The 27,512-nt window shown below is 40.4% G+C and overlaps 1 protein-coding gene across 1 annotated transcript in view; it reads left to right on the forward strand.

The window, feature by feature from the left end:
- The window catches only part of PLA2G4A (phospholipase A2 group IVA), a 1,409,517-nt gene that overhangs the window by 853,619 nt on the left and 528,386 nt on the right, over positions 1-27,512 (forward strand). The window contains exon 8 of the mRNA XM_044085320.1: positions 23,777-23,913. Within this exon, the coding sequence (XP_043941255.1) occupies positions 23,777-23,913 (137 nt within the window). The remainder of the gene's footprint in view (positions 1-23,776; positions 23,914-27,512) is intronic.

Genomic DNA, 27,512 nt, shown 5'->3' on the forward strand with positions numbered 1-27,512 from the left:
CATTAACATATTGGCCTCTGGGGGTGTGGCAGGATTAGTGCTACAGGCATGTCAATACCAAGAGAGGCATCTCCATTCTTACACAGCATCAGTACAGAAAGTTTTTGCATCCAAGCTGTGGGGACTTTCGATGAGTGCCCTTGCGGAAGGGGGGGTGGGGGAATGAACAAGTAGATGAGGCTTGCAAACTCTCATTTGTAGTAGGATGCAATCCTGTCACCTGTCAAGGGGAATGACAGTTGCTTGATGTCAGAGAGAGGAAGTTAAAAAAAATACTTAGTTGCTAAGTCTGAACCGTCATTAGAAACAAGTGCTACATTCACGTTAATGCACAGCAATCATAGGGTAAATGCTGCTCGAGTAATGGAAGTGCAGCTTAATATATATATATATATATATATATATATATATATATATATATATATATATATATATATATATATATAGTTATGTACCTGTGAAAAATAACATATATTTAATAACTGTGCAAGTCAAACAGTCTATAACAGAGCATAGTAGTAAGCATTAGTTTGCAGAGTCCTGTGCCCAGAAGTCAGGTCAAGTAATAGCATGGAATAAAAGATTTACTTACACAATTAGTCTCTGCAGTTTCATATTCCATAGGTGTGAGCCTTTGGATAGGAGATTCAAGTGATCAAAAAAAAATTGGAATGATCCATAGGGTCTTAACAGATTACTAAGCTTACGGCTTAAGTGCCTTTACAAGCCTAGCCAATACAGCACAATTTTACCCGATATGTAGGACACTGCCTACCTTAACCTGGCCAAGTTATTTGACACAATACCCCACTCGGGCATCGCTGACAAACTCAAGAGGTTAGGCATAAACCTGTATGTCACCTAGTGGATAGACAACTGGCTCACAAACAGGGCTCAGGAAGTTGGAATTGGGGAGTCCACCTGTACAAAGAGGCCAGTCACAAGTGGAGTCCCTCAGGGATTGGTCCTTGGACTGCTCCTTTTTGTCATTTACTTCTCTGAAGTCAAGGCCAATGTCAATGGTCCCTGGCTGAATATATTTGCAGGTGATTGCAAATTAGGAGCTGCCATTGAATCCCACACTGACACAAATGTTCTCCAGGAAGGCTGACACAGATAAACAACTGGTGTCAGAGCCATGGGCTAAAACTAAATGCCACGAAATGCATAACCATATGCTTCAGTAAGTCATCCACCCATGGTAACTATCATATTGACAATGCACCCCTTAGAGTTAACCCAGTAGTCAGGGACTTAGGGACACACACAGACAGTAATCAAACCTTTGACCATCACATGTCTACAGCAGTTCTGGAAATCATTGTATGTTGCACAACTTATAAACAAAGGTATGGCATCAAAGTCCAAAGAAGTCATTGTTGAACTGTATTTGGCATTCATTAGAGCTATCGAGTGCAGTGACCCCTTTGGTATGTACCTAACTATGCATATCCAACAAGCAAATCTAATTTTACAATAAAACTTACTAATTTTCAAAACCATCAACAATGATTGAACAGATCAGTCAGCTTATGCACTGTAAATCCAGCATTACTCTCAGTAAAAAGTCCAGCTGTTGCAGAGCGATCCACTACAGCATATAATAGATACCCTCTGTGATAAACAGAAATGCAAAGGAAATGACTTTGGGGAAACTGCTAGCAGCAACATTGTTAGAAAGGGAGAGATATTTTTTGTTGATGTTATTTATTTATTTATTTATTTAAATTTGTTGACCGGGAGTGTCCGAACTGGACGTGGGTCCATTTTCAGCGGAGGCCCAGGGAGAAAAGCTCCACAGTAAAATAAACAGACAGTAGTTACATTGGATTACATAGCGATTAACAATTTAACATAGAAATAGAATTTAGAATATAACATAGATTTAAGATAGGACTATCTCTAAACTGGCAACCATTGGGTTACAGTCTGAAGTTTTATCCAAATCACACTAGGATGTATGATGTGGAGGATGCCAAGAAGCAAGAGGCTTGCCTTTCTTGATTCCCTTAAAAAAAGTAAAAACCATGTTTTAGTATTGTACTGTGTAAGTGTTGCCACATACATGTTTTACCCATGAGCAATATATCAATCAGCTGTCTGACAGGCAAGATAAAGGGTGGAGCAAAATTCAACTTCATTCATTCATTCAGTTGCATTATTTAAAAAAAAAATAAACTTTTTTCCTAAGTGATGTCTTTTCATAATAACAGTCATTTAAGCCCTGCTGTGGGTAATGTAGCATTTCTCCAGGACAGACTTTGTTTGGTCAGCTTGATCGTACCATACCAGCCTTCATAAGTCCCTCGCTACCTATGGACAAATGCGAGTGATTGCTAAATTAGCCATTTGTTAATATGCTCCCCATTAGACTACATTTACACTGATGCAATATATTTTAATCTTTTTTACTACTTTTGTCCCATTGAATATTCAGGACAGCTGCTGAAAGCATGCTTTATCTTCATCAAAATGATTGTTCATCTTTTTCCTCACCCTGTTATCTTTTGATTTTCTTTCAGATTTTCCACTGTGATGTTTTCACACCCAGCATCATTCTTCCATAACAATATGCATATTAATCCTTAATGCATCTTCAGATGATTGGGGTGTGCATCCTTTATTCTTTAGGCAGCTGCGCTGTAGACATCCGCTGTCTTTATGTCCATGCAAACAAATGGTCCGTAAGGCTGCAGATAGTATTACAGAAGACACCTTGGAAGATGAAGCAAAGTGTTTGAATTTTTCACTGGTGATGCCCCTCACTGTAACTCCTACCATCATCCCAGCCATTCTCCTTTAAGCTTATTTGCCTATCCTGTTAATTTCCTGATGCTGTTCCAAACGCATCCCTTTACACTGCTAGTTTTGGTGTACTTAGCCTCTCCTACCGTGTGCTTTCTTGTTATGAAGTAAATGGAAATCCACTGTTAATGTACGTTAATATGGTGCTGTAGTGTTTTTGAACATTCTTTTCAAATGTCTGCTGCCACCTTATTTACAATCACTCACAAATGCTAGCTATATTCCAGAACTTTCTCTCATCTACAAAGAAGATTGTAATTTTCTTCATTTCCTTTTTAGTTTGTGTGTGTGTGTGTGTGTGTGTGTGTGTATATGCTTGCACATGTGTTTGTGTGTGTGTATATATGCTTGCACGTGTGTTTGTGTAGGTGCATGCGTGTGTATGCTTGCATGTGTGTTTGTGTAGGTGCATGCATGTGTATGCTTGCATGTGTGTTTCTGTGGGTGTATGCATGTGTGCGTGTGTGTGTATATGCTTGCACATGTGTTTGTGTGTGTATATATGCTTGCACGTGTGTTTGTGTAGGTGCATGCGTGTGTATGCTTGCATGTGTGTTTGTGTAGGTGCATGCATGTGTATGCTTGCATGTGTGTTTCTGTGGGTGTATGCATGTGTGTGTGTGTGTGTGTGTGTGTGTGTGTATGCTTGCATGTGTGTTTCTGTGGGTGTATGCATGTGTGTGTGTGTGTGTGTGTGTGTGTGTGTGTGTGTGTGTGTGTGTGTGTGTGTGTGTGTGCGTGTGCGTGCGCATGCATGTGTGTATGCTTGCATTTGTGTGCATATACTGCTTTTGGCTCCAGTTCCTTTCCCACACAGATATAAAGCCATGCTCCTTGATATGCCTCTTCATTCCACTTCTCTTTTCAGTGTCACAAGAAGATCTAGAGTTGAGAGACCATGATTGTCAGCAATAATCCTGTGGTGACTTGGAACATATGGGACAAGACTGGCTCTGAGCAGTCATGCTGTGGTGACAAGGATATTTTTGGTACATTCCAGTAATCTTCCCTTTGTTGGCCAAGAACTGCAGTGCAAAATCTACTATGTCAGTCCTTACTGCATTGAGTTGGAGTGTGGAGTCATGTTTCCACACAATTACAGTGCATAGATGGAGAGCATGAACTCCTTGTATGGCCCTCCCAGAGCTGACTCTATGCACATATTAAGATGATTTCATTGGTTCATTGGTATTTACTAGGCTTTCGATCATTAGTGATCTTTAGAATCTTAGCCCTGCATTCCCATGAAGTTTTTAGTCCTTGTAATTTAAATGTAAATAACCCAAAACCAGGCAGAACATTTCCAGCTTACCCATATCCATAGGGACAACGGTGCTAAACCAGGGGTGAATTTTTGGTTTCCCATCCATTTGTCCACATTATGTTTTAGTCCGGTAAGGAAAGTCCTTTGTTTTATGTACAAAGGAAGATGATTCCAAAGAAGTGGCATTCTCTGTGATACCTATGTATCCATCCAACATGCTTTATTTATGTTACAAAACACATTGAGATCTCTTCTGGGACTGTCCCCAGAGTTTCCAAATGGTAGGACATAAAACAAACCCACTCCCCTCTAATTCAAATGTCAGTGTCTATTTGTGAATCCCCTTGCTCGTCATTTGGCAGATCCATGCTGCTAAATGAGCCCAGTTTAATGGGAGTGCAGGTAGAGCGCCAATCCTTTGCACCATGTAACTTATTTTACTTTTTTGTAGTGCTAGTGAAAACTTACTCCATAACGCAACACTGCAGCATGCACTACTCATCCAGACTCCTATTTTTTTCGATTCCCTGTGTAAACATGTAAACAGTCCTGTCCACAAGATGACTCCTTAATAAGTTCTCCATCTCAAACAGTGGATACACCATCACCCACGCTAATTTCCCCAGTTCACTAAGCCATACAAGCTATTGAAGAAACACGTCTGCCAAGTTTTGAACCCGGGGCCCTATCACCTACATCCCACTGCATTATTCCAGCACACCACACTCATCTCAAAATGTCAGGGTCCAGGGTACATTCCTGACCTCCAGTTTCTGGAATTTGCTTGTTTTCTCTACATCTGTATGGGTTTTCTCTGGCTAATTTTGTTATTTTATACCTTCAAAAGATAATATTCCAGCAGCACAATAGCAATCCAGTGGACCACAGCGTAGTTACCAACAATTCAAAAAGTTTAATAGTACTTAAAAATAAAAAAAAAAAGTTTAATAGTAAGCGCTTTCGGCTGTGACACCAGCCTTCATCAGACAATGAATACAAAACAAGAAATCATTATATAACTATACAATTACTCTAATGAACCAATTAGCCAATTATCTAAATCAATCAATGGTTAAAATCTTATTAGTTAATTATAAAATCTAATAGCATCTAAAACATGAATGCATATATATGATGCCTAAATACAAAAAATAAAATAAATATAAAAAAATATAAAAAAGAGATGAAAAATAATCAATAAATATTACTATTATTATACTAATATGTGTGCCTATCTATTATAAGCCTTAAGCTTTAAAATGCTTGTATATATATTCTATTATACATTCAGTAATATTTATTGATTATTATTGATTATTATTTTTCATCTCTTTTTTTATATTTTTTTATATTTATTTTATTTTTTGTATTTAGGCATCATATATATGCATTCATGTTTTAGATGCTATTAGATTTTATAATTAACTAATAAGATTTTAACCATTGATTGATTTAGATCATTGGCTAATTGGTTCATTAGAGTAATTGTATAGTTATATAATGATTTCCTGTTTTGTATTCATTGTCTGATGAAGGCTGGTGTCACAGCCGAATGCGCTTACTATTAAACTTTTTGAATTTTTGGTAACTACGCTGTGGTCCGTTGGATTGCTATTGTGCTGCTGGAATATTATCTTTTGGTAGTTTGTGTTCCTGTGTTTTTAGTAAAATTTATATTCTATTTACCCATGTTCTTGAGTCGTTGACCATGACAGGAAATTCTCTGTAGACTAGCCCACTTGCTCATTTAATAAGGGATAAAATAAGTAAAATCAATAGAACAATTATTTTTATTTAGTTCTGTTTATCTCTCAGAATAAGTTATAAAAAAACAGTTCTTAAGACTGCTAATGATGTGGCTTTGTAGATGTTTTGGACTCCCGTATGTACACCCTCACCCTTACTTAGCATGGAAACTGCATGTCACAGTTTTATGTAAGAATGTTGATACTTACATACATATATACAAATATTTCAAACAGTGGCATTAATGCACTTCTAGCCTGCCAATATACCAAAACAGTTGTTCCTGTAATAAGTCTACAGGCTGTTTTTAAAAAGTTCTAAACTAGCACTTACTTTAATGTTATTTGATAGTCTGTTCCATGCATCAGCTACTCTGTCAGAGAACCAGTTAGTACACTTTTCATTTTTATAGAGTCTTCTACATAAGTTGTCTGATGATTCTCTGGTACCTTTTGATAACCTCAAACATTCCCAGAAGTAGTTGTCTCTAAATGCTCAATAAGGTCTCGTCTTGTATATCTATATAAGACGTTATACAAGTTCAAATATTTTAGTCTTTCATAATAACTTAAGTTTTCACATCCATGAAAGCCCCTTTTCTGATTTAATCATGCTCATTTTCTTATAAGGTTTCCATATTTTTATTCCCTACTTGTTTGGGTCTAAATTAACTAACAATCACTTCATTATTCCAGATTTCCTAGCCTTTTTACATAATTTTATACAACCTACAGTTCTATGACTGTTGTTAGCCAATTGGGTGATACTAGTAGAAAAACTCATAGCTGAATATACCAATTTACCCAGGTCCTTAAATGAGTCTACAGTTTCAATCACTGTGTGCTGTATTAAATGTTCATCTTTCAATTTATGTCTCTCAAATCTCATATTCTTAGCTTTTGATATTATTATCCTGTGCCCAAATGGTCAGTTTAGTCAAGTTCTTCAGCAGATATGTTTTAACTGTAAAACAAGTAATCAGTTTATCCAGCCTCAAGTAATCTGTATGCTGTAAAACACCTCAGAGGAAAAACTTAGGTCTGAAAAGTACAATCTAAACAGGTATGGGCTTGGGACACAGCCCTGCAGGACACTCTGACTGTAACCAAGGATTTCACCTGTTCAGTTGTTGTATGACACTTGCCATGTCCTGTTTGTAAGCCATGCAGCTATTCATCTTATCAAGAGTACATCAATACCTAGTCTTTTTAATTTATTGATCAGTGTTTTGTGTATAACCCTATCAAATGTTAAAGTTAAATCTATATAAATTACATCATAGCACAATTTTTTATTTGTAACTGCTGCTGTATTGTTATAAAACATGTTACAGGTTGTAATAGATCTATTTTAAACATATGCATGCTGATATATGGTTTCAAGTCCCAACCTTTCCAGTTCTGACAATAACTTATCCAATATTACCTTCTCCATTATTTTTCCACAACATGAAAGTAAACTTAATGGTCTGTATGACTCCAGGTTTGTTCTACTCCCCCTTCCTTTAAAGATATGTTTAATAAGCGAATGTTTCCAATCTTGAGGAATCTCCCCATATTTGTATAACCTAATAAATAATAGATGTAATAGTACTGTAAGTTCTTGCTGAAGTGTTCTTGGGTCACTATTATTAATTCACAGGTTCACAGGTAGGTACTAGACTATTGGTCCTAGGGCCTATATAAGCCTAGCCAAAAAGGTACCTTGGCTTTTGCCACCCAAGAAAATTATTTTCCTGTGCCCCTGTTGAACAGAGCCACAGAAGTGATCACCGGGGTGAATTTCTTATTTCCCATTCAATCATCAATATTTTTCTTGAAGAGTGCTAATGAGGAGCTCTGTTTGACATAGATAGGTAGTCTCTTCCAGAGCATGTGAAGTCTCTGGGACAGGACTCTATCCCTCCACCATGTTCTGTTTATTGTGGTGACAAGGTTAAGGTCTCTACAGCATGTAGCTCGGAGGGATTGGGATTTCTTTAAGTGAAGCATGTCCAACAGCTCTGTGTTTTGACATAGCTTTGTATGTTGGGCAGAGATCACCTCTGAGTAGGCAATATGCAACGGAGTAAAGCTGGAGTATTTTGAGATGGTCTGCATAGGGCATCTGTTTGAGGCCAGTAATCCTCTTTGTTAGGTATTTCTGTGGCCTCTCCAGTTGTTGTAGATGTCTTGTGAGGTACATACCAAAAGGGGTGCTGTACTCTATAATGGGTCTAATGAGTGATGAGTAGAGGGAACAATGACCTCTTTTTTTTCTGGATGAGAAACCTTTTGTGATGAGGTGTGCCACGTCGAAGGATTTCCTGACCACTGTGGCACTGTGATTCTCAAAGGAGAAACTACTGTCCACCTGTGTCCCAAGGTGTCTCTCATCACACTTTCAGTGTTAAGTAGACTGCCACCTATGTGGTAGTTCATGGGTACAGAGTTTTTTTCCAAAGGGGATGACAATGCACTTTTTGGCATTGAGCTTCAGGCCATGGCTTTGACACCAGGCATCTGTCTCAGCGAGGGCCTTTTGTAGGATGTCCACATCGTTAGGAGTTTTGATTATGGCTCCCAGTTTGCAGTCATCTGCAAACTTCATTAGCCAAAGACCTTCTGTGTTAGCCTGTACTTCAGAGAAGTAGATACCAAACAGGAGAGGACCCAGGACTGAACCCTTTGGTACTCCACCTGTCACTGGTCTGAAGTTGGATTTGGAGTCTTCTACTTTCACAGTGTGGGTTCTTTCCATGAGCCAGTTGGCAACCTCCTTCTTCTTATAGAAGGACTTTCTAACCACAGTGGCAATGTGGTGATCAAAAGAGAGGTTGCTAACAACCTGTGTTCCCAGATATCTTATAATGCCTTCTGTGTTCAGTGGACTACCATCAATGTGGTAATTCATGGGAACCAGGTTTTTCTCAAAGGAGATGACGACACATTTTTTGGCATTCAGCTTAAGGCCATGGTTCTGACACCAGTCATTTGTCTTAGTGAGGCCATTCTGTAGGATGTCAGCATCACTAGGGGAGTTAATAATAGCTCCCAACTTGCAATCATCTGCAAACTTTGACAGCCAGAGTCACTTTGTGTTGGCCTAGATTTCAGAGAAGTAGATACCAAACAGGAGAGGACCCAGGACCGAACACTGTGGGACTCCACTCGTGACTAGTCAGCAGTCTGACTTGGAGTCAGCTACTTTCTCACTGTGGGTTCTATCTGTGAGCCAGTTTACAACCCACCTAGTGATATAGGGGTTGCTTAGCTTAGTGAGTTTTTCTATGATTCCTGAGTGGCAAATGGTATCAAAAGCCTTGGCCAGATCAAGGTAGGCTGTATGAACCACCTTGCCTTCATCCACAGCTCTGGTGACTAACTCAAAGAGGTTGACCAAGTTGAGCAGGCAAGATCTGCCCTTCACAAAACCAAACTGTGTGAGATCCAGAGTTTGGAGATTCTCTATATCATTGTTCATAGGTTGGTACCAGGCTATCTGCCCAAAGGCATTTATAAGCCTAGCAAGAATGTGTTGGCATTCGCCGCCCCCTTAGATTAGTTCCCTATGCCTCTGTCCAGCAGAGCCACTGAAGTGATCCCCGAAGTAAACTTTCTGTTTCCCATCCACTTGTCAAGGTTTCTTTTGAAGAGTGTTAACGAGGAGCTCTGCCTAATGTAGACTGGGATCTTGTTCCAAAGCATGGGAAGTCTCTGGGACAGGAATCTATCCCTCCAGCACGTCCTGTTTATTGTTGTGGTGAGGTTTAAATCCCTAGAGCGTGTGGCTAGAGGGGATAAGATTTTCTTTAGGTGGAGCATGTCCATCAATTCTGGGTTGGACATGGCCTTGTATGTCAGGCAGAGATCACCTCTGAGTAGGCGGTATGCAACCAAGTAAAACTGGAGTTTCTTTAGTCGAGCTGCATAGGGCATCTGTTTGAGGCTAGTGATCCTCTTGGTGAGGTACTTCTGCGGTCTTTCCAGGTGTTGCAGGTGTCTTGTAAGGTACATCCCAAATGGGGCGTTGTACTATATGATGGGTCTGATGAGTGATAAGTAGAGGGGCACAATGACCTCTTTTGATCTGGATGCGAACCCTTTTGTGATTAGCTGGGCCACGTAAAAAGAATTTCTAACCACTTTGGCAATGTGATTATCAAAGGTGAGATTACTATCTGCTTGGGTCCCCAGATCCCTTATTACATCTTCCGTATTTAGGGGACTACCACCTACGTGGTAGTTTGTGATTGTTTATTAGGTCCATGATGATGCATTTCATAGCTTTGCATATCAGGCTTGTCAGGCTAATGGGGCAATAGTTCCCAGGGTCTGTAGTCACTCCACCTTTGTGACGAGGGATGACTGTAGCAGTGCACCATTCGGTAGGACAAAGCCTGAGGTGAGGCTGTGATTTAACTGCTCACACAGGGGAGGTGCCAGTTCACTCTGTATTTCATGTAGAACACAGCCAGGGATATTGTCAGGTCCCATAAAAGCTGTATTCTTGTCCTTGGACAGTGCTGTTTTAACCTGTGCAGCAGTAATACTAGGTGCCTGGCAATCTACTGGTATTGTCATTGGTCCAGTGGGGATAAAGCTGGCACTGAATCTGTCGGTCAGTATACTGGCAATATCTGTTGGCTCGGTATAGGAGGTACTATTGTGCAGTAGCTCAGAGAAAATATGAGTATTACTGTGGAGATTCTTTACATTACCATAAAAGGCCTCGTGGTTGTCTTTACTATCTGCTGCAATTCTGTTTTCATAGCTAGCTTTAGAGGATCTGATGAGGGATCTCAACCTTTTGTTGAGGCTGATAAGGGAGTTTATCCAGTGTTGGGACTTCACCTTATTCCACATCAGTTTCCTCCTTCTGTTGTAGAGTTTGTTTATGATAGGGGACCAACAGATTGGCTTCCTTTTTTTGGAGAAGAGCATTTTGAATGTTCTTTGTGTTTCAGTGTTGCAGTCATCACATTTGGGTTATCCTTGCTGGGGTATCGCTCAGCCAGCCTGAATACCAGAGACTTACTATTTCTGCATCAGTTGCTGTCACTTGAAGACTGATGTCAGGTCATCAGTGGTATAAAGAAAGGCAGCCAACACCATTACACCAATCTTTCTTGCTATGGAGCCCAAAGCAGAAGCAGTTCATGAGTGCCGGTTGGCCACCGCCCGAATTTCCTTTCCGAATTGAAGTTGAAGTTTTCGAAAGCTAAGTACCCTTTTGGGGATCCCTTTTTCTTGCACTAACAGAAAAAAAGTTAATAATTGTCTCACCTGTGGAAAGTAGATACCACACTGGGACTTCCATTCCTACTGTGTTACTTGTCTAGGCCCAGACCACGATGTCCCTCATTGTCAGAGCTGTGCATTGTTTAACGCCAAAACTATTCATCATCGTGTCCTTATTGTAGCTAGATATTTCCGTTTACAGTCCTTGAATTCCGATATGGCTTCCATAAGCCATCCAACAGCAGACCTTACAAATAAATGTAAATATAAAGACAGAGACAGACCGCACGGGACTAAACCTTCCTACGACGTTACCGCCAAGTTGGTCGTCGGTCCTCTGGAATTCAGTGAGGCACTTTCACAGCCCCTGATGCCTGCTTCAGTTAATTTGCAGGCCTCTACCGAGACCCTTTTGGAATCTGGTATGCCACAGAACTCTTCTTCATCTAAGGATCCTGCAGTCATCTCTACCTTGGATGCATCCGGAGCCACTGTGCAGGCACCAGCTTCCAAGGAAGTCCTTCACAACACCGAATCCAGACATAAACCAAACAGCTTCTTTCATGGCTTCCGTTGAGTTCCTTAGGCCCAGGGGTCGAACCACCCCCAAGAAATTGCCTTCCAGCTGTTCTTTGGTGCCTGCTCCTTTGCTTCAGTCACAAATGCTTAGAATGGCAGAGGACCTTATCATGCTACTTAGGGGAAGCCAAGCCATGCCCTCAAAAAGAAAGAGAGATTTGTCTCCAGAAGTTTTGCCTGAACCAGAGTCAGATAAATATGTTGCATCTGACTATGAAGACATGCAGCCCCTCTCTACAGATGAGGATTCTGATACAGAGGAATCTATTCCTTCAGCCTCTCCCTCAGAGGATTTTTCCTTTGGGGAAAACCTGCATACTTTAAGGGAACATTTCAAATGAGAGAGTCAAGACTACCCACAGTCTAAAAAGAGACTAAGAGAATTTCTGGACCTTCCACAGCACAGGCCCTTAGCCATCCCCCCAGTCCTAGAGGTCATAGATGATGTCTTCCTTGGATCCAGCTTGACTCCAGAAGCCCTCCCTCCTTCTCCCAGAAAGCCAGATAGGTACTACAGATTCCCTGACTCTCAGAAATATCTCTTTAGAAACCCAACAGCAGACCCTGAGGTCATTACTGAAGGCCCAAAAGGGGTTAAATCTACTTCAGCTAAGGCTAGAACAATCTCAGATTCATAACAGGTATGTGAGGCATTTACTAGTACAGACCATTAAATCTAACTTTACTTTATTCTGCCTGAATGTATTAATAATTACTGATCTGCTTTTATTTTTGCCTATGAATGTATTAATAATTTACTGATCTGCTGATATTTTGTCTAGTAACTTCTCTACTGAAAATGGACATGTATCCAGCTAGACTAGCTAAATAAATAAATAAAATAAAATCCCACCCTCTCAGACAGGGATTCCAGAGCACTGGACAGATGGGATAAAAAAAGTATACACCTCTGCTACTCTTGCTATCAGGGCACTCAATTGGCCGTTCCATATGCTTAAATATCAGCAACATAACTTGGAACTCTTAAACAAAAAATTACCTCTTTTCCTGCATGGGCAGAATCTAAAGATTTACAGGAATTAATGCACTCTGCTGCTCAAGTAGTGAAACACACTATGCACTGCAGTTTTGATGCTCTAGAAGCTTCTTGCAGGGCAGCAGTCACTGGATCTGTCATTAGAAGAAATGCATGGCTTAAGGAACAACCCCTGCCAGACCATGTCATTTCAAAGTTGTTGGATGCACCCTTGCACAAAGATAATTTATTTGGTACTAAAGCAGAAGAGGTGCTAAAAAAGATGGAAGAGAAAGCAAAATCTATGCAGACTGTTAAAGCTTTCTTACAGGTACAGCCCCCTAGGTTCAGCAAGCATTTCTCTTCCAAACACTGGTCCTTTCCTGCACCTAGTAAACAGGACCAGCCTAGGCCCCGTGGAAACAGACCTCCAAGACAGCAGTCCCATGGGTTGGACAGATCTAAGCAATGGACTGTCTCCACTTCAAAACCAGGGAGTTCTAAGCTGCCCTCTTATGGCAATAAACCACAATGACTCACCCCCTCCCTACCTCGCCTCTGCCCACCATTACATACCCCTAGGAGGAAAACTCTGCTTTCACTCAAGCACTTGGGCCACCATTACCAAGGATCAAGGGTTCTGAACATTGTGTCTTAGGGAACAAATTCTCCTTCCACACCCTTCCAACCTGCAGTGGGTTCCCAGATCTACCACCAAATCAGTGGGCAGAGGCTCAAAAGGAAATCCATACCCTGCTCTCCTTGAGAGCAGTAGAACATGTTCCTGCAGAACAGATAGGCCAAAGCTTCTACTCCAGACTTTTTCTGGTACCCAGAAAAGAGGGCACCTGGCACCCCCATCCTCAATCTGTCCATTCTAAACACCTTCCTGGTGATCCCAAATATTCAAAATGCTCACCCTCCATCAGCTGTTACCCATGCTGTCCAAGGACGCTTGGCTAGTCACCCCTGACCTAAAAGAGGCCTGCTTCCATATTCCCTTCAGGGAGTCCTACAGAAAATATCTTTGCTTCAGGGCAGGATCTCATCACTTTCAGTTCTCTGCACTTCCCTTTGGCTTATGCTCCCAAAGTTTTCACAAAATGCCTGGCTCTGGCCATTGCTTTTTGCAGACAAAGAAATATTCAAGTGTATCCTTACTTAGATTGCCTTATTCAGGCAGACAGCCAGGAAAAGCTGCTCAAAGACCTGGCCTTTGTAAAGGGTATACTGACCTCCTTAGTGTACACAATCAATGAAAAAAATCCAGACAGGTACCCACCCAAAGGATAATCTTTCTGGGAGAAAGTCTGGACACAGCTTCCCAGATGGCATGCTTAACACCAGAGGAACAAAGTTTCCTATCAGCTTACTTTTCCAACTGGCCACCAGGCCCTAGCTTTCTGCAAGTGAAATCCTGCAAGCCCTGGGATTCATGGCATCTTGCATACTCCTTATTCCATATGCTAGACTGCATATGAGTAAACTTCAGTGGTACCTAAAGAGCCTTTAGTGTCAACACTCTCAAGATTTGGAAAGTCTTTTACCTGTTATTCCTTGCCTGAGGGAGGAATTTCTTTGGTGGGCAGCATCCTGCTCCCACAACAAGGGACTACCCTTCTCCCCACACCCCGACAGCCAGACCTTCACCACAGATGCATCAGACTATGCTTGGGGTGCACACCTGGATGGCAGGTGCATACAGGGCTAATGGAACCCCCAGCAACTCCCCCTGCACATCAATCTAAAAGAGATGATGGCTGTGCAGCAAACCTTAATAGCTTTCAAACCCTTCCTCTCTCCAGGGGTTCCCTGGATCCAAACAGACAACACCACAGTAATGTGGTACATCAACAAGCAGGGAGAGACTCACTCCTACCCACTGTGCAGGCTGGCCATGACCCTTTGGTTCACAGCCTCTTCGATGCATCTACATCTGTTAGCACAATACCTTCCAGGTTCTCTCAAATCCCTGGCAGACCAATTACGCAGACAACTATTGGACCCCATGAATGGCAGCTCAACAGAAACACCTTCTTTCTAATAACTCAGAAATGGGAAACCCCGGAGGTCGACCTCTTTGCCTCCCACACCAACCATCAGCTTGACAAATTCTGCCCCAAGGAGCATCACTCCATTGCATGGAAAGTAGATGCCCTGTCCTTCCCCTGGGTAAACCTCTCAGTCTATGCCTTTCCTCCCCTATCTCTCATTCCCAAGGTACTGATCAAAATAAGGGAGGAAAAACCAAAGACCATTCTCATAGCTCCAGACTGGCCCAGACAGCACTGGTACCCCTTGCTGTGCAGCCTGTCCCCACTGCCCCCATGGAATCTTCCTTAGGTTCTCAACCTCCTAACCCAGAGGGCAGGGGAATTCATGCACTCCCATTTGCAGACACTCAGTTTAGCAGCTTAGCTTACAACCTGACCCCTGACCAATCTGGCCTCCTCAGTAAACAGTTTCTGGATGTTATCTGAGAGGCCAGATGCCCTAGCACCAGAACGTCTTATACACATAAATGGAAATGGTTCTGCACCTGGATCCAGGCTAAGGGGACCAATATGGCACAGCCCTCCATCCCTCTCATCCTGGACTACTTAGCTGACCTACTACACAGTGGTCACTCTTTCTCCTCTATAAAGATCCACACCTCTGCTATTTCCACTGATTTTCACACTGAGCAGCCTTTTTTTCACATGCTTTGATTAAATAGTTCTTCAGAGGGACTAACAACTTGAGGACCCCCAGAAGGGCACCAACAGCGGCCTGGGACCTTAATTTTGTCTTGGAAAAGCTCACCCTGCTTCCTTTCGAACCAGCTTCTTCTGCAGAGCTAAAATTTCTCTCAGACAGCCTTCCTCCTGGCCATCACTTCAGCCAGAAGAGTTTCTGAGCTGCGAGCACTCATGGCAGTGGAACCCTTCATCATCTTCCATGCAGACAGTGTATCCCTCCGAACTAATCCACCCTTCATGCCCAAGGTAGTATCCAGTGTGGCTCTCAACCAATCCATCCCTTTGCTCACCTTCTTTCCTAACACTCAAAATAAGGGGAAATGATTCTGCACTCTCTAGATGTGCACAGACAGCTCAGATACTATCTGGACAGGACTAAACCCTTCAGAAAATCTGACAAACTGCTGGTTAGCTTTGCTTCAGGGGCAGAGGGCAAAGCCATCTCCATGCAAACTATTTCCAAATGGATAGCACACTGCATCCATTTCTGCTACAAGCAGCATGGAAAACCTCCCCTCAAGGGGGTTAGGACCCACTCCACCAGAGCAGTCGCCACCTCTGCAGCATTCTTCAGAGGGCTCCCCACCAGGGACATCCTGGAGGCTTCCACCTGGACATCTGTTCTCACCTTTACCAAACCTTACCACCTGCCTCTGTTTTCTAAATCCAGGGCAGGCTTTGCCTCTGCAGTCTTGCAGGGCATGCTAGTCCACCCCTAGTTTTCTTGACTGCCTCCACCCATTTCCTCAGCTTTGGGAATCTACCCAAATGTGATGACTGCAACAGTGAAACATGAAGAACATAGTACAGTTGTGTACACTTACCATAAATGTAGATGTTCGAGTGTCTTCACTGCTGCAGTCCTGGTTTCTCTCCCTCCTTCCCCCTTTTTCTTTTTGTTACCTTTCTTCCTTGTTGTTCTCCTTTCCTTACAACGGACATATTAGTATTTTTTTTCTCCACTGGTGGAGTCCTGCCACCAGAGCCTGGCCTCCTACTTTGGGGGCTCCTGACCAGTTAGGGCAAGAAAAACTGATGTAATGGAGTCGGCTGCCTTCCTTTATACCTCTGACTACCTAGTGCCAGTCTTCAAATGACAGCAACTGACACAGAAATACTAAGTCTTTGTTATTCAGGCTGGCCGAGGGCTACTCTAGCAGGGATAACCCAAATGTGATGACTGCAACAGTGAAAAATGCACAAACTTCTGCATTTATGGTAAGTGTACACAACTGTACTTTCTAATGAGTGTGGCGAGATCCATGTATTTGTGTATGTGTTCGTACAGTACACTGGTGTATGAGTCGGCGGTCATACAACTAGTCTCCTTTTGCATGGGTGCTGTGAAGTTAGCCACCTCTGTTTTTAGGAGCCCAAAGTTAGCTTTGGTGAAGTTTTTTATGGTGGTTACCTTTGTGGGGGGGGGGGTGATTAATTTGTGGTTGGATTTAACCAGGGAGGAGCTGACTATTGGTGTAGCGCAATGGTTGCCCATGTTAGTAATGACCAGGTCAAGGATGTTGCTACCTCTAGTGGGCGTAAGAATGAGTTGGACCAGGGCTTTGGATTAATGAACACCAGGAAACATTGGGCAAGTGTATTGGTACATGAGTATTTTTCCTAGTTAATGGAGGGGTAGTTGAAGTTGCCTAGTAAGAGAGAGTTAGATTAGACCCTAATACTCTCCAGGGTGCTTAGTAATCACAGGTCTCATATCTATCTTTAATCCCTATCATAACACCTCCATCTGATTTTTTGTTAGAATGTCTGTTACAGTAAAACATTTATACCCTGACAGAACCGGTTTCCAGTTATAGTTCTTTAAGCATGTTTCACAAACAATAACAACCTCAGTCTTGTGGGAATGTAGCACATTTTCTAATAAAAAAATATTAATGCTCCTAGCATTAACAACTATCAGGGATGCATCAAATGTTGCCATCTATGAAGTCTTAAATTTTCAACCTGACAAAAATCCTGCCTTGTGTTTGTCAGATATTGCAAAATATCTGCTGCAAAAATTTTCCTCCCTGATCTTGACAAGTGCATGCCATCCTGTCTGAACAAGTCTGTTCAAAATTAGGCTGGGATACTGTGTACATTTCCATTTTGTAAAATAGCACATTTTCTCACGTAGGTATTTGCCCCCAAAATCTTTTCATTCACAGTGATATGACTCTCCTTTATATAAGTGATTTGTGAAATATATATCCTAGCACCTGTATAAGCTATGCTATCTAAGAGGGCTGTAAGTTCCCTACTAACAGAAAGTCCTTGCAGACGAGATCATTTGTACTGACATGAATAAAAACAGATCTGCACTTCCTTGTACTGAGGTGTTCCAAGGCTTGTCTCGCATTTTGTATTTTTGCTCCTGGCAAGCATAACCCTATTCAGTGTTCGTCATGTTCTCTGCAAATGTAAGTATCAGTTCCTCTAATAATGGAAACTCCAATTACAAGAATATCCTTTCTGACCAGATCTGAAGAATCTTCAGCTTCTAATTCAGTAATATCTGCTCTATCAATTGTTACAAAGGAATAACCTTCATCACCATTGGTCTTATTAATCCCATGGTTTGCATTGCTTATTACATTTACATGCATTCAGTTCTCATCCAGCTGGCTTTGTGCATCCACAGCTTGAGCCAGGTTTTCAGGGTCTGTCTTTCTACTCTTTTTTTTCTTACAGTAATGTTCTGCAGTCCTTCCGTGTTCAGTTCTGATTTCTTCCTCTTCACCTGACCTTTTTCTCATTTTTCTACCTTCTCTTTTAGAAAAATGTTGCCTTTTTCTATAGACTGAAGATTTTCTGACAGAAAAATATTATTCCCTGTAATCTGTATGCTGCATAACAGTGCCATGTCCTTTTAAGTATGCATTCTCTTTGCTTTACAGACATTTATCAGTTTTTTTCTTCTTTATTTGTTGTGAACGTCTTCCCTTTTTCATTTTTTGTTTCCTTCTATATGCTGTGAATACTCAGATTGCTGAATACTTGTATCCAGAATTCCAAAGTTGTCAGTGGCGCATTATCTTATCTCCTAGGAGTTGAGTGATCTTTACAGACAATAGACACATTCTTTTCTAAATGTGTTCTATTTGCTTTTTGCCTAACATTATTTATTTCACAAGCCCATTCATTAATATATGTAAAAACAGTTCTCCAAGCTGTGTCAGTAAGTCCAGATTTACTACTAATAATTGTAAGCAAGTCATCCAACTTTTAACACGAGGAACACAGATCACCATTATTAGGTGTTTTCTTTAAATATACTCAGCATTTATTACATTGTACGTGATGTTTGTGCTTAATCAAATCATTAATGGCATATCCATTAAGGAATCCATATTTTGCTGTAATGAATAAAAAATTCTAAAAGAAAAATCAAATCAATTATCCCAGAATTCAAAGAGAACTCAAATCAACTTTAAGAGAAAAGTCAAACAAATATTAAATTAAGTGCAGTAAAGTTGTACAAGTTATGAAAGTCACACAAAAGTTAGAATTCCTTTACATCATGTGCAAAAGCCCCCAGTAGATTTGGTCACCATCTCTCACAGTAGTACCTCTTTTTAACAGTAAAGATCAAAAAATCAAAAACCAAGACAGTTTAGATAAGCTCTGGATTGTCCTCTCTGCAGTCTGTGTGAATTTATAGCTAACCAGGACTCTTGGGATAGTTAGAGTTTTTCTTTCTAAAACCTGTCATGTTCTACAACTAACAACATTAAAGGTAAAACAGCAAAATATAAGTCAAAGTAAATCTTCTTGTCTATGAGCTATCCCTTCCTTCCTACAGTGAAAAGCAGTGTGTAAAAAATAAAATGTAAATTCAAATAAAAGATTTCTCTTACAAAGCTACTACTAAACAGTTGGTTGCAAGCCAAGACAGGATTGTTTAGACATGCTTTGTGTTGTCCTCTGTGCAGTATGTTTGAATTTATAGCTGATTAGGTCCTTTAGGATGGCTAGAGTTTCTTGTCTAAAACCTATCCCCATTTTTAACAACAAACACTGAAAATTAAAGATTAAACAACAAAATATAAATAAAAGTAAATCTGCTTGTCTATAAGCTATCCCTTCTTTCCTACAGATAGTAAAAACACTAGTAAGAGATAAAATATAAATCCAAATAAAATTTCAGGCAACTGGACAGTTGGTCACAAACCAAGACAGGGTTGTTTAGATGCACTCTGGATGGCCATGACAGTGGGAAGTTCTGTGTTACTTGTATGAATATGGCCTTGTATTATTTTACTTCTGTTTGGATACCAAACAGGACAGTAGCCACAGGAGAATTAGTAGAAGGGGACCACCTGAAGACTGATATGCTTCAGTCATGCAACCACATACCCCTCAAGCTGTCCTTGGAAGCTGATGTTTTTCAGGGGTGGACTCAGTCCCACGTACGACTGCATCTGTAAAACACAACACTCAAAGTCAAAGGAAGAATTTCCTATTCTGAGATTTGGTAATCAGAAATACATGAATAACAAGATGGAAACAGGTTTATTTACCTTTAGTAGGCAATTTGACTGGTTCGCTATGGTCCCTTTTCAGCCATGCTGTAGTTATACTATGTAATAAGAAGTTGTAATATATTAAACAATAACAGGAAGAAATAAAAATATAAGATATGAGACTACAAACACTGTATAGAGAGAATGTGTATAACTAAGACTGTATAAAAAGATCAAATAAAGATGAAAGTGTAGTACTAACTAATGGCGATAACTAGTTAAGTGTAACTAGTAAGTGCATAAAGCCAGTGTTTTGTTACATTTCCTGTCTGTGCCATCAGATAAATTCACATTTTGTAAATCAAATCCCAGTCCCCGTCTATAAGTAGTATTTCCTACTGAAAGTTGATTATTTCTCCCCAAAATTGTTTAAGTTCCAAAATAGTGGTTTTAGTTGGAATACAAATACATACCAGTGTAATCCTCATCCCTTCCCAGTAAAGTCCCCTTACTGTCACAAATATGCCACTATTATCTTTTTTCCGTCTTCTATCACTACTCGAGCTCCTCTGACAATTAATATAAGTACTGCCCTCTTCCTTTGTCCCTGATATTCTGCAGAATGTACATCCTCAAATAATTTCTTTATCAAATTCACATGCTCGGTTCTTTACAAATGTGCCTCCTGAACCATTGCTAATTGTACTCTGCATTTCTTAACATAATTAAGTATTCTTTTTTTTTTCTATGTGTGTGAGACTACTTACATTCTGCAAAAATATGGAAAGAGTCACCATTATGGTGAGAAGTCATTATTCCCACCTATTATGTATGGCAGTTTTTTATAAATGTCCAATTCTAGCTTTTGTGATATGTGCACCCATTAATATTTGGCAGGTTAATCCTTTATACATGTTTCCTCTCATCAACATTGGAATCTGTCACATTTTACTGTTTTAATAAAAAAGCCTCAAACAAAAACAACAAACACACCCCAGAACAAAATCATAACCTATTAACTTAATACAAACACCCATAGCTTTGTATATTTTCAAATAATGACATTTAACCCTCCTAATAAGAGCATTTGTGCTAAATAGACAGCTGCTAATACAAGCCTTAGTTAACCTGAAATTAAAGATATCTGTGCTAAGACATATGCTATTGCCTCAATGTGACATTCTTCTGGTCAAGTTCTATTAATTTCTCTGTCTTTCAAGCATTTTTTTTTGGAACAGTGAAAAAGAATTCACTGGCAAAGTCTGTATGTGTGCATTATTATCAAAAGAATAAGACGCAGAGTCCCTTTCTACATGGTGACTCATTTTATGTTGGACACACTTTTATGCTTCCTGCTTAGCTTGTTCTGCATCAAAGAATGTCTTTGATCCAACAGGAAAAATACAGCTGGATACAGCAGCTTGAATCTCATGCCTGCCTCTCGACATTCCCTGATTACTGGAATATTTTTTTTTTGTGGCTGGTGTACAGTAAATAAACATTTTCATACTGTACTGTCTCCAACCTTTAATACTTTGGCCTCTTGCCACAGTTTTATCCGAATCAACTCTTTCTGCTGGTAGGCTTGCATCTTTACTAACAAAGGTCTTGACTGCTTTCTCATAGACAGGTTTGGATATTACACATAGTGAGCTCATTCAATTAACATTTCATGCTGAGGAATACCAGCCCACTTGCTTATTTGTGCTTTAATAAAATTAATATTTTTTCCTTTCTGTTTATCTTTTACAGCAGAAAATTGCAGATTTTCCCTATGTTTTCTATCTTCTTATTATACCATTTTTTAAATATCTCTTCTTGAGTAGTCTCCTTCACAGCCAGGCTTTTCTTCATTTCAGCCTCTGATTTTTGCAGTTTTATCAGCTCACCTAAATTCTGTTTAAATCTGTTTAAAGCTTCTTCCATTGTTTCCAGCCTTTTCTTAATTGAGTTAATATACTCATTCAGAGTTTTGTTTATTATAATCAGCTCTGAGTACATCTAACTTAATTTCCTCTAGATTACTAAAGGTGTGTCTTGCATCAAAGCCAGAGCTTGACCTATTTTTGATGAACAGCTGAAAGATTCTTCACATTCAATGTTTTTTTCTTCATCTTTTCTAGTTGATTTTCTTTCAGGCTCTCTTAGTTTTTCTTTTTGGGTATCAAGCCAGTAACTGAATTTTACTCTAATTGACAGTATATCTGGTGGTAGTTCTAAAGACATGCTTCTGGAGCATTTCTCCCTGGGCCTCCACTGAAAACAGGATCTGTGGAACCTAGTTGGACATTCCCAGTCAACAAATGTTAACTAAATAAATAAATAAAATAAATAAATAAATAGTTTCTCAATTTCTGTTTTCACACTGGGAGAACTGATGTTAAGATGTTGAGCAATGTGCAGTTATCTTGGAGGTCTCTTGTGTCTAAATTCTTGTCATTATTTCAAGTTTGGTCAAGGTGAGTGTTGGGGTTTTCAAGGGTAACTCAAGTCATTATTCTTGCTTGATTTACATGCACAAACTATGAGGTGCAGCTAAATTTGAGAGGGAGTCTGTTATGGACTTTATGGTTTAATCCCTACTCTTTGTACTGGATGATGTTATTCTGGCTTCCAGTGGCCATTATCTGTCACAGATACTCAGGTAATTCACTGAGTAGCTACTCAGTTTGACACACTTATGATAAGAATTAACTTCTCTATGTCTAAGAACTTGGTGCTTCCTGGAAAAAAAAGAGGATTACCGTATTTTGTTTGGAGAAGTAGCTGCCTTCATGCATGACTTGTATTCCTTATGTTTTTTTTTTCACAAATGATGGAAGAGGGAAATTTGAGACTAACAAGTGGACTGGAGCAATAGTCATATTTTTGTAGGGATTATTCCATTCTCTAATGGCAAATCCAGAGATGGATACTGTATGTTGTATGTCTCCATCATTCTCGATGGTTATGAGCTGTGGGGCTTGACTGTAAGAATGTGATCATGTGTACAACTGTTAGAAAATGAAGTTTCCTTACTTGATCACTGGGCTTATTCTCTGTGACAGACTAGAAAACTGTGTGATCAGGAGAGCCTGGGATGCCTCTTCTTTCTCAAATCCAGGGGATTCAGTTGAATTGTCTTCAGATGGCTTTCACTGGAGGTTCACAAACTATTGTGAGTCAGTACCAGGACAAACTCTGGATTATAAACAAATTATCCTGTTTGTATAGTGTTTTTCATGTACCAAAGTACTTTACGTGTACTCAATATTTAAGTGACTGAAAAACTGAATGAATGATAGCAGCTATTATGCATACCCTCAGCCTGAAAATTGCAAACACTATTGTTTTTTTTTTTAAAAGGAGTTTTTTTCACTATGCCTTGGCTTCTTTTACTTGCACCTGAATAGTCAGAATGACTATAGCCGTGCCAGAGTTCCTAAGTAAGTCTTTGATTTAATATCTTATCTAATGTATCATATAACCTACTTGTCTAGCACTTCCCCTTATTCTGCACTCCCATGTCTTTTTTTTTTTTTTTTTAAATATGACCTCGGTCTCCACCTGGAATTAGACATCACATTCTTTACATTAAAAGGCAGATCTGCTACCACCTCATCTGGCTTGGCATCATTTAGACATCCATTGGGTCCTCTGCAATCCATGGCTTGGGAATAGAAGGTTTTGGTCTGCTTTGCTTTGTTCCTCTGCAACTGAGTCCATAACAGAAGAAGTGGAAAGCAAAGTGAATTCTGCAGATGAAGTAAATACAATGTGTTCAAAACAAGCTACAGTGTAGCCACATTCAGTGAGATGCATATTTTGCCAGGAAAGTGTTAAAAGAATGCAGACTTGGTAAGAGGTTGGTGTAATTATGATACAGTCTTCATTTTGTTAACTTAAGTGTTGTGAACAAGTTAGCCAGAAGTGTAGTAAGTTTATAGCTTCTACTTTGATGAAGATGTATCCAGTTTCAATGTAATTCTTCTCTTTTGTCTGTGCAGGTGCCTGTCATAGCTGTGCTGGGCTCTGGAGGGGGGTTCAGAGCAATGATTGGACTCTCAGGTGTTATGAAGGCATTGTTTGAATCTGGAGTTCTGGACTGTGCAACATACATTGCAGGACTTTCTGGTTCCACATGGTAAGTATGTTTCTGCTGTTTAAATGCACTTTCTGTATGTGAAATCATTTTGCCTGGTTCCCTGGTGTGCTGTTTAGATTTTTGTCTCTTTCTGGAAATAGTTCAGTTAGCAGATGGTCAGGCAGGGAGAAGCATCGGGTGTCCTGGAATAGCCATATGTTTAAAGATAGTGAAGTGGGATGCATGGAAAACTCTTTAGATGTATGTGGCAGCTTAAAGCAGTTTTCCACCTGAAGAGTAATTAGTACTACCAGCCCATTAATACTCACAAAATGATTTAGAACTTGCAGAGCTTAAGCTGAATTATGTTGATTGCTATTTTACTGTCTGATTTTATATAGTTAACAAAGGCACCATTGCCTGATGAGAAAAATCTCTGCGATTGGAACAAGACAGGATTTCTTTGATTGGTACTGTCTGGCCAGCAGCAGGTAAGTTTTGGCTAGAGAATACTGAATGGGGTTTACAGCGACAAGTGATATTAGGATAGAAAATTGTAATGGAATTCTTTATATGGTGCATCTGTAGGTGGCGGGAACTTTTAGTGAGAGGTGGGGGGGGGGCTTCTAATATGAAGGATTGGAATGTGTGATTGGTTGCAAATCACATCCAAAGTTACAAAGCATTTTTTGCCATTCATTGCAATGGCATAGGTGGAGAAGTATTTTTGTGGAGGGAACAAACCCACAGACCTCTAATCTGTATATGTTAATTTCACAGTTAAAAAATCCTGGGGAAAGGATAAACTTTCTAAAACAGACCACAGTGATTATGACCAGTAAGTAACTACTTTTGCTTCAGTAAGAAAGAATAAGTGATTGTCAAGGAACTGCAGATCTAGGTAGTGTGGGACAGCTGGAGAGTAATCTCAATGCTTTCTTCTACAGCTCAGTTGAAGATGTAAAGGTCACTCGTTCAGACCTATGCTTTGGCAATGAATGCTGTATGTCTAGCAGCACACGAGATTAAAGATACAAACATTTAATGAGCTGCTTTCCATAGCCCAAGGTTCGATATCCGCAGCCTCCATTTGCTTGCTATGCATCTCTGAGTGAATCACATAAACATACAGTGTTCCTGAGCAATTGGGCTTGGATCCTCCACGATCTCCTGGACTGTTTGTCAGTAACTGCTTGTGAACCTATGAAAGTCGAACCCAAAGCTGTCTCTATGGATTGAGGGCTTGCAAAAACACAAACAAAAAAAAAAACAATAAAAAAATCTGATTCATTTTAGCAGTGTGTTTAGAACCCTTTACTGCAATGTAAAATGCTGATTGGTAGAGCTTAATGATTCTAATTTTAGAGCTAAAAAATGTATAGGTGCCATTGACGTTTTTGCTTCACATGAGTAGGTCAGTCATTTTTAGCTTTCTACTTCTTGTTTTAGCTTTCTCTTTTTACCTCCTGAGTAAGACTTTAGCTATATCTATAACACATATGTACTGAAAACAAAGTTTTCCTTGAGAACAATTATTTTCAAATCTGAGCAGGATAAGCTATCCTTCCTTTTAGCGTGTGGATAGAGGCCATCATTCCTATATATTTGCTTTTGCAGAAAGAGGATGTTCATCGTGTTTCACTGCTGCAGTCATTACACTTCGGTTATCCTGCCGTCAGGCGGTCCCGCAGTCGGCCAGAGTTCCAAAGTCTTGGTCCGGCGTCAGTTGCTGTCACTTCTTCCCTGACATCAGTGCGCCAGGGGTATATAAGATGCAGCCAATGCCATTTTCTTCAATCTTTCTTGTCGCGTGGTGCCCGAAGCAAAAGCAGCTCGCAAGTGCCGGTCGGACGACTCCTGATATTTTCAATTCGAATTTCAGAACCAAAGTCTTCAGTAAAGCTAAGTACCCCGTTGGGGAAACTTTTTCTTGTCTCAGACCGATGTCAGTAAAAGTTAATAATTGTATTTCTTGTGGGAAGCAAATACCTCATAAGGATTTTCATTCTTACTGTATTTCATGCCTAGGCCCAGACCACAACGTTACTAGTTGTCAGTTTTGTGCTAGATTTAACAAACGCACTATTAAACGTCGGTTTGAATTTGCTTGCCATTACTTTGGCCGAAGGTTCAATTATACCATGCCGTCAGAACAACCGACTGGAATACACAAAAAACGCAAAGACAAGGATAAGGACAGGCATCCGAGGCCCAAAACTGACGAAGCCTCTTCTAGGCCAGTCGCTGGTTCTCAGTGAGGCGCTTTCGCAGCCCCTGACATACGCTACCTCAGAGCCACAGGCTGCCTCCGACTCCCAAGTGGAGATGTCTAGACCTCTGGAAACTCAAGGAACTGGGCCTATGGAAACTAACCCCTCAGATGGGTCTGGAGCCGCTGAGCAGGCATCGGCTTCTGAGGGTGTTTTCAGACCTTCACAACTTACCATTAAATCTACAGCCAAGTCTAAAACTCCATTAAAGACAAAGAAGCAAGTACAGCATTCACCTGGACAGGCCTCCATGCCTAAAAAACAGATGCTTAAAATGACCGAAGACTTAATTACTCTGATCAGGGGTTCCCATCCCCCTCCAGATAAAAGGCCTAGGCAGGATACAGACTATGATTCCTCTGACCAGGTTTCCATTTCTTCTGATTCCTCTTCAGACATGGGATACTCTTTACCCCCCTATGAGGACTCTGATGCTGAAGAATCAATTCCTTCAGCCTCTCCTCCTGAGGATTACTCTTTTGGGGAAACTTTACATATGAGGGAGCATTTCCATTGGGAGGGCCATGATTACTCAGAATCCAAGAAAAGGCTCAGAGACTTTCTTTAATTGCCTCAGGACAGGCCCCTTGCTATTCCATTAGTGTTAGATATTGTGGATGATGTGTTCTCTGAATCCAGTTTAAATCCTGATTCTTTACCCCCTGCTCCAGTCAAGCCAGACAGGTACTACAGAGTCCATAACTCTCACAAATTTCTTTATAAAAACCCTGTTGCTGACCCAGAAACTATTTCCCAGGGTCCCAAAGGGATAAAGGCTTCCACAGCTAAAAATCTAGTTCCCTCTGACAGGGATTCCAGAGCATTAGACAGATGTGGGAAGAAAGTTTACACTTCTGCAACTTTAGCAGTGAGGGCTTTAAACTGCCAGTTTCACATGTTTAAATACCAACAATATTTAATGTCAAAATGTTTACAAGTTCAGAACATCCTGACTATAAGGAAATGCAGGATTTATTGCATGCAGCTGAACAAGTGGGAAAACATACTCTGCAATGTGGTTTTGATTCATTAGAGGCTTCTTGTAGAGCAGCAGTTACAGGATCTGTGATACAAAGGCATGCTTGGTTAAAAGAACAAGTTTTACCTGATAATGTTAAGGCTAAATTATTGGATGCTCCTTTACAGCAGGATATTTTATTTGGTGTTAAGGCAGAAGACGTATTAAAGAAAATGGAGGATAAGGCAAAATCAATGCAAACAGTGAAGGATTTCTTACAGGTACAGCCACCTCGATTTAGCAGAAGTTGGCCCTCCAAAAATTGGTCCTTTCCAGTGTCAGACAGACCACAAAGAGGCAGATACAGACGCCCAAGAGGCAGATCTCAGCCCCAAGGCTCTTACAGACCACGTCAGTGGGGTGTTTCAACC

This window comes from Protopterus annectens, chromosome 10.part0 (genome assembly GCF_019279795.1).
Source record: "Protopterus annectens isolate FY-2018-M chromosome 10.part0, PAN1.0, whole genome shotgun sequence".
Classification (NCBI taxonomy): domain Eukaryota; kingdom Metazoa; phylum Chordata; order Ceratodontiformes; family Protopteridae; genus Protopterus; species Protopterus annectens.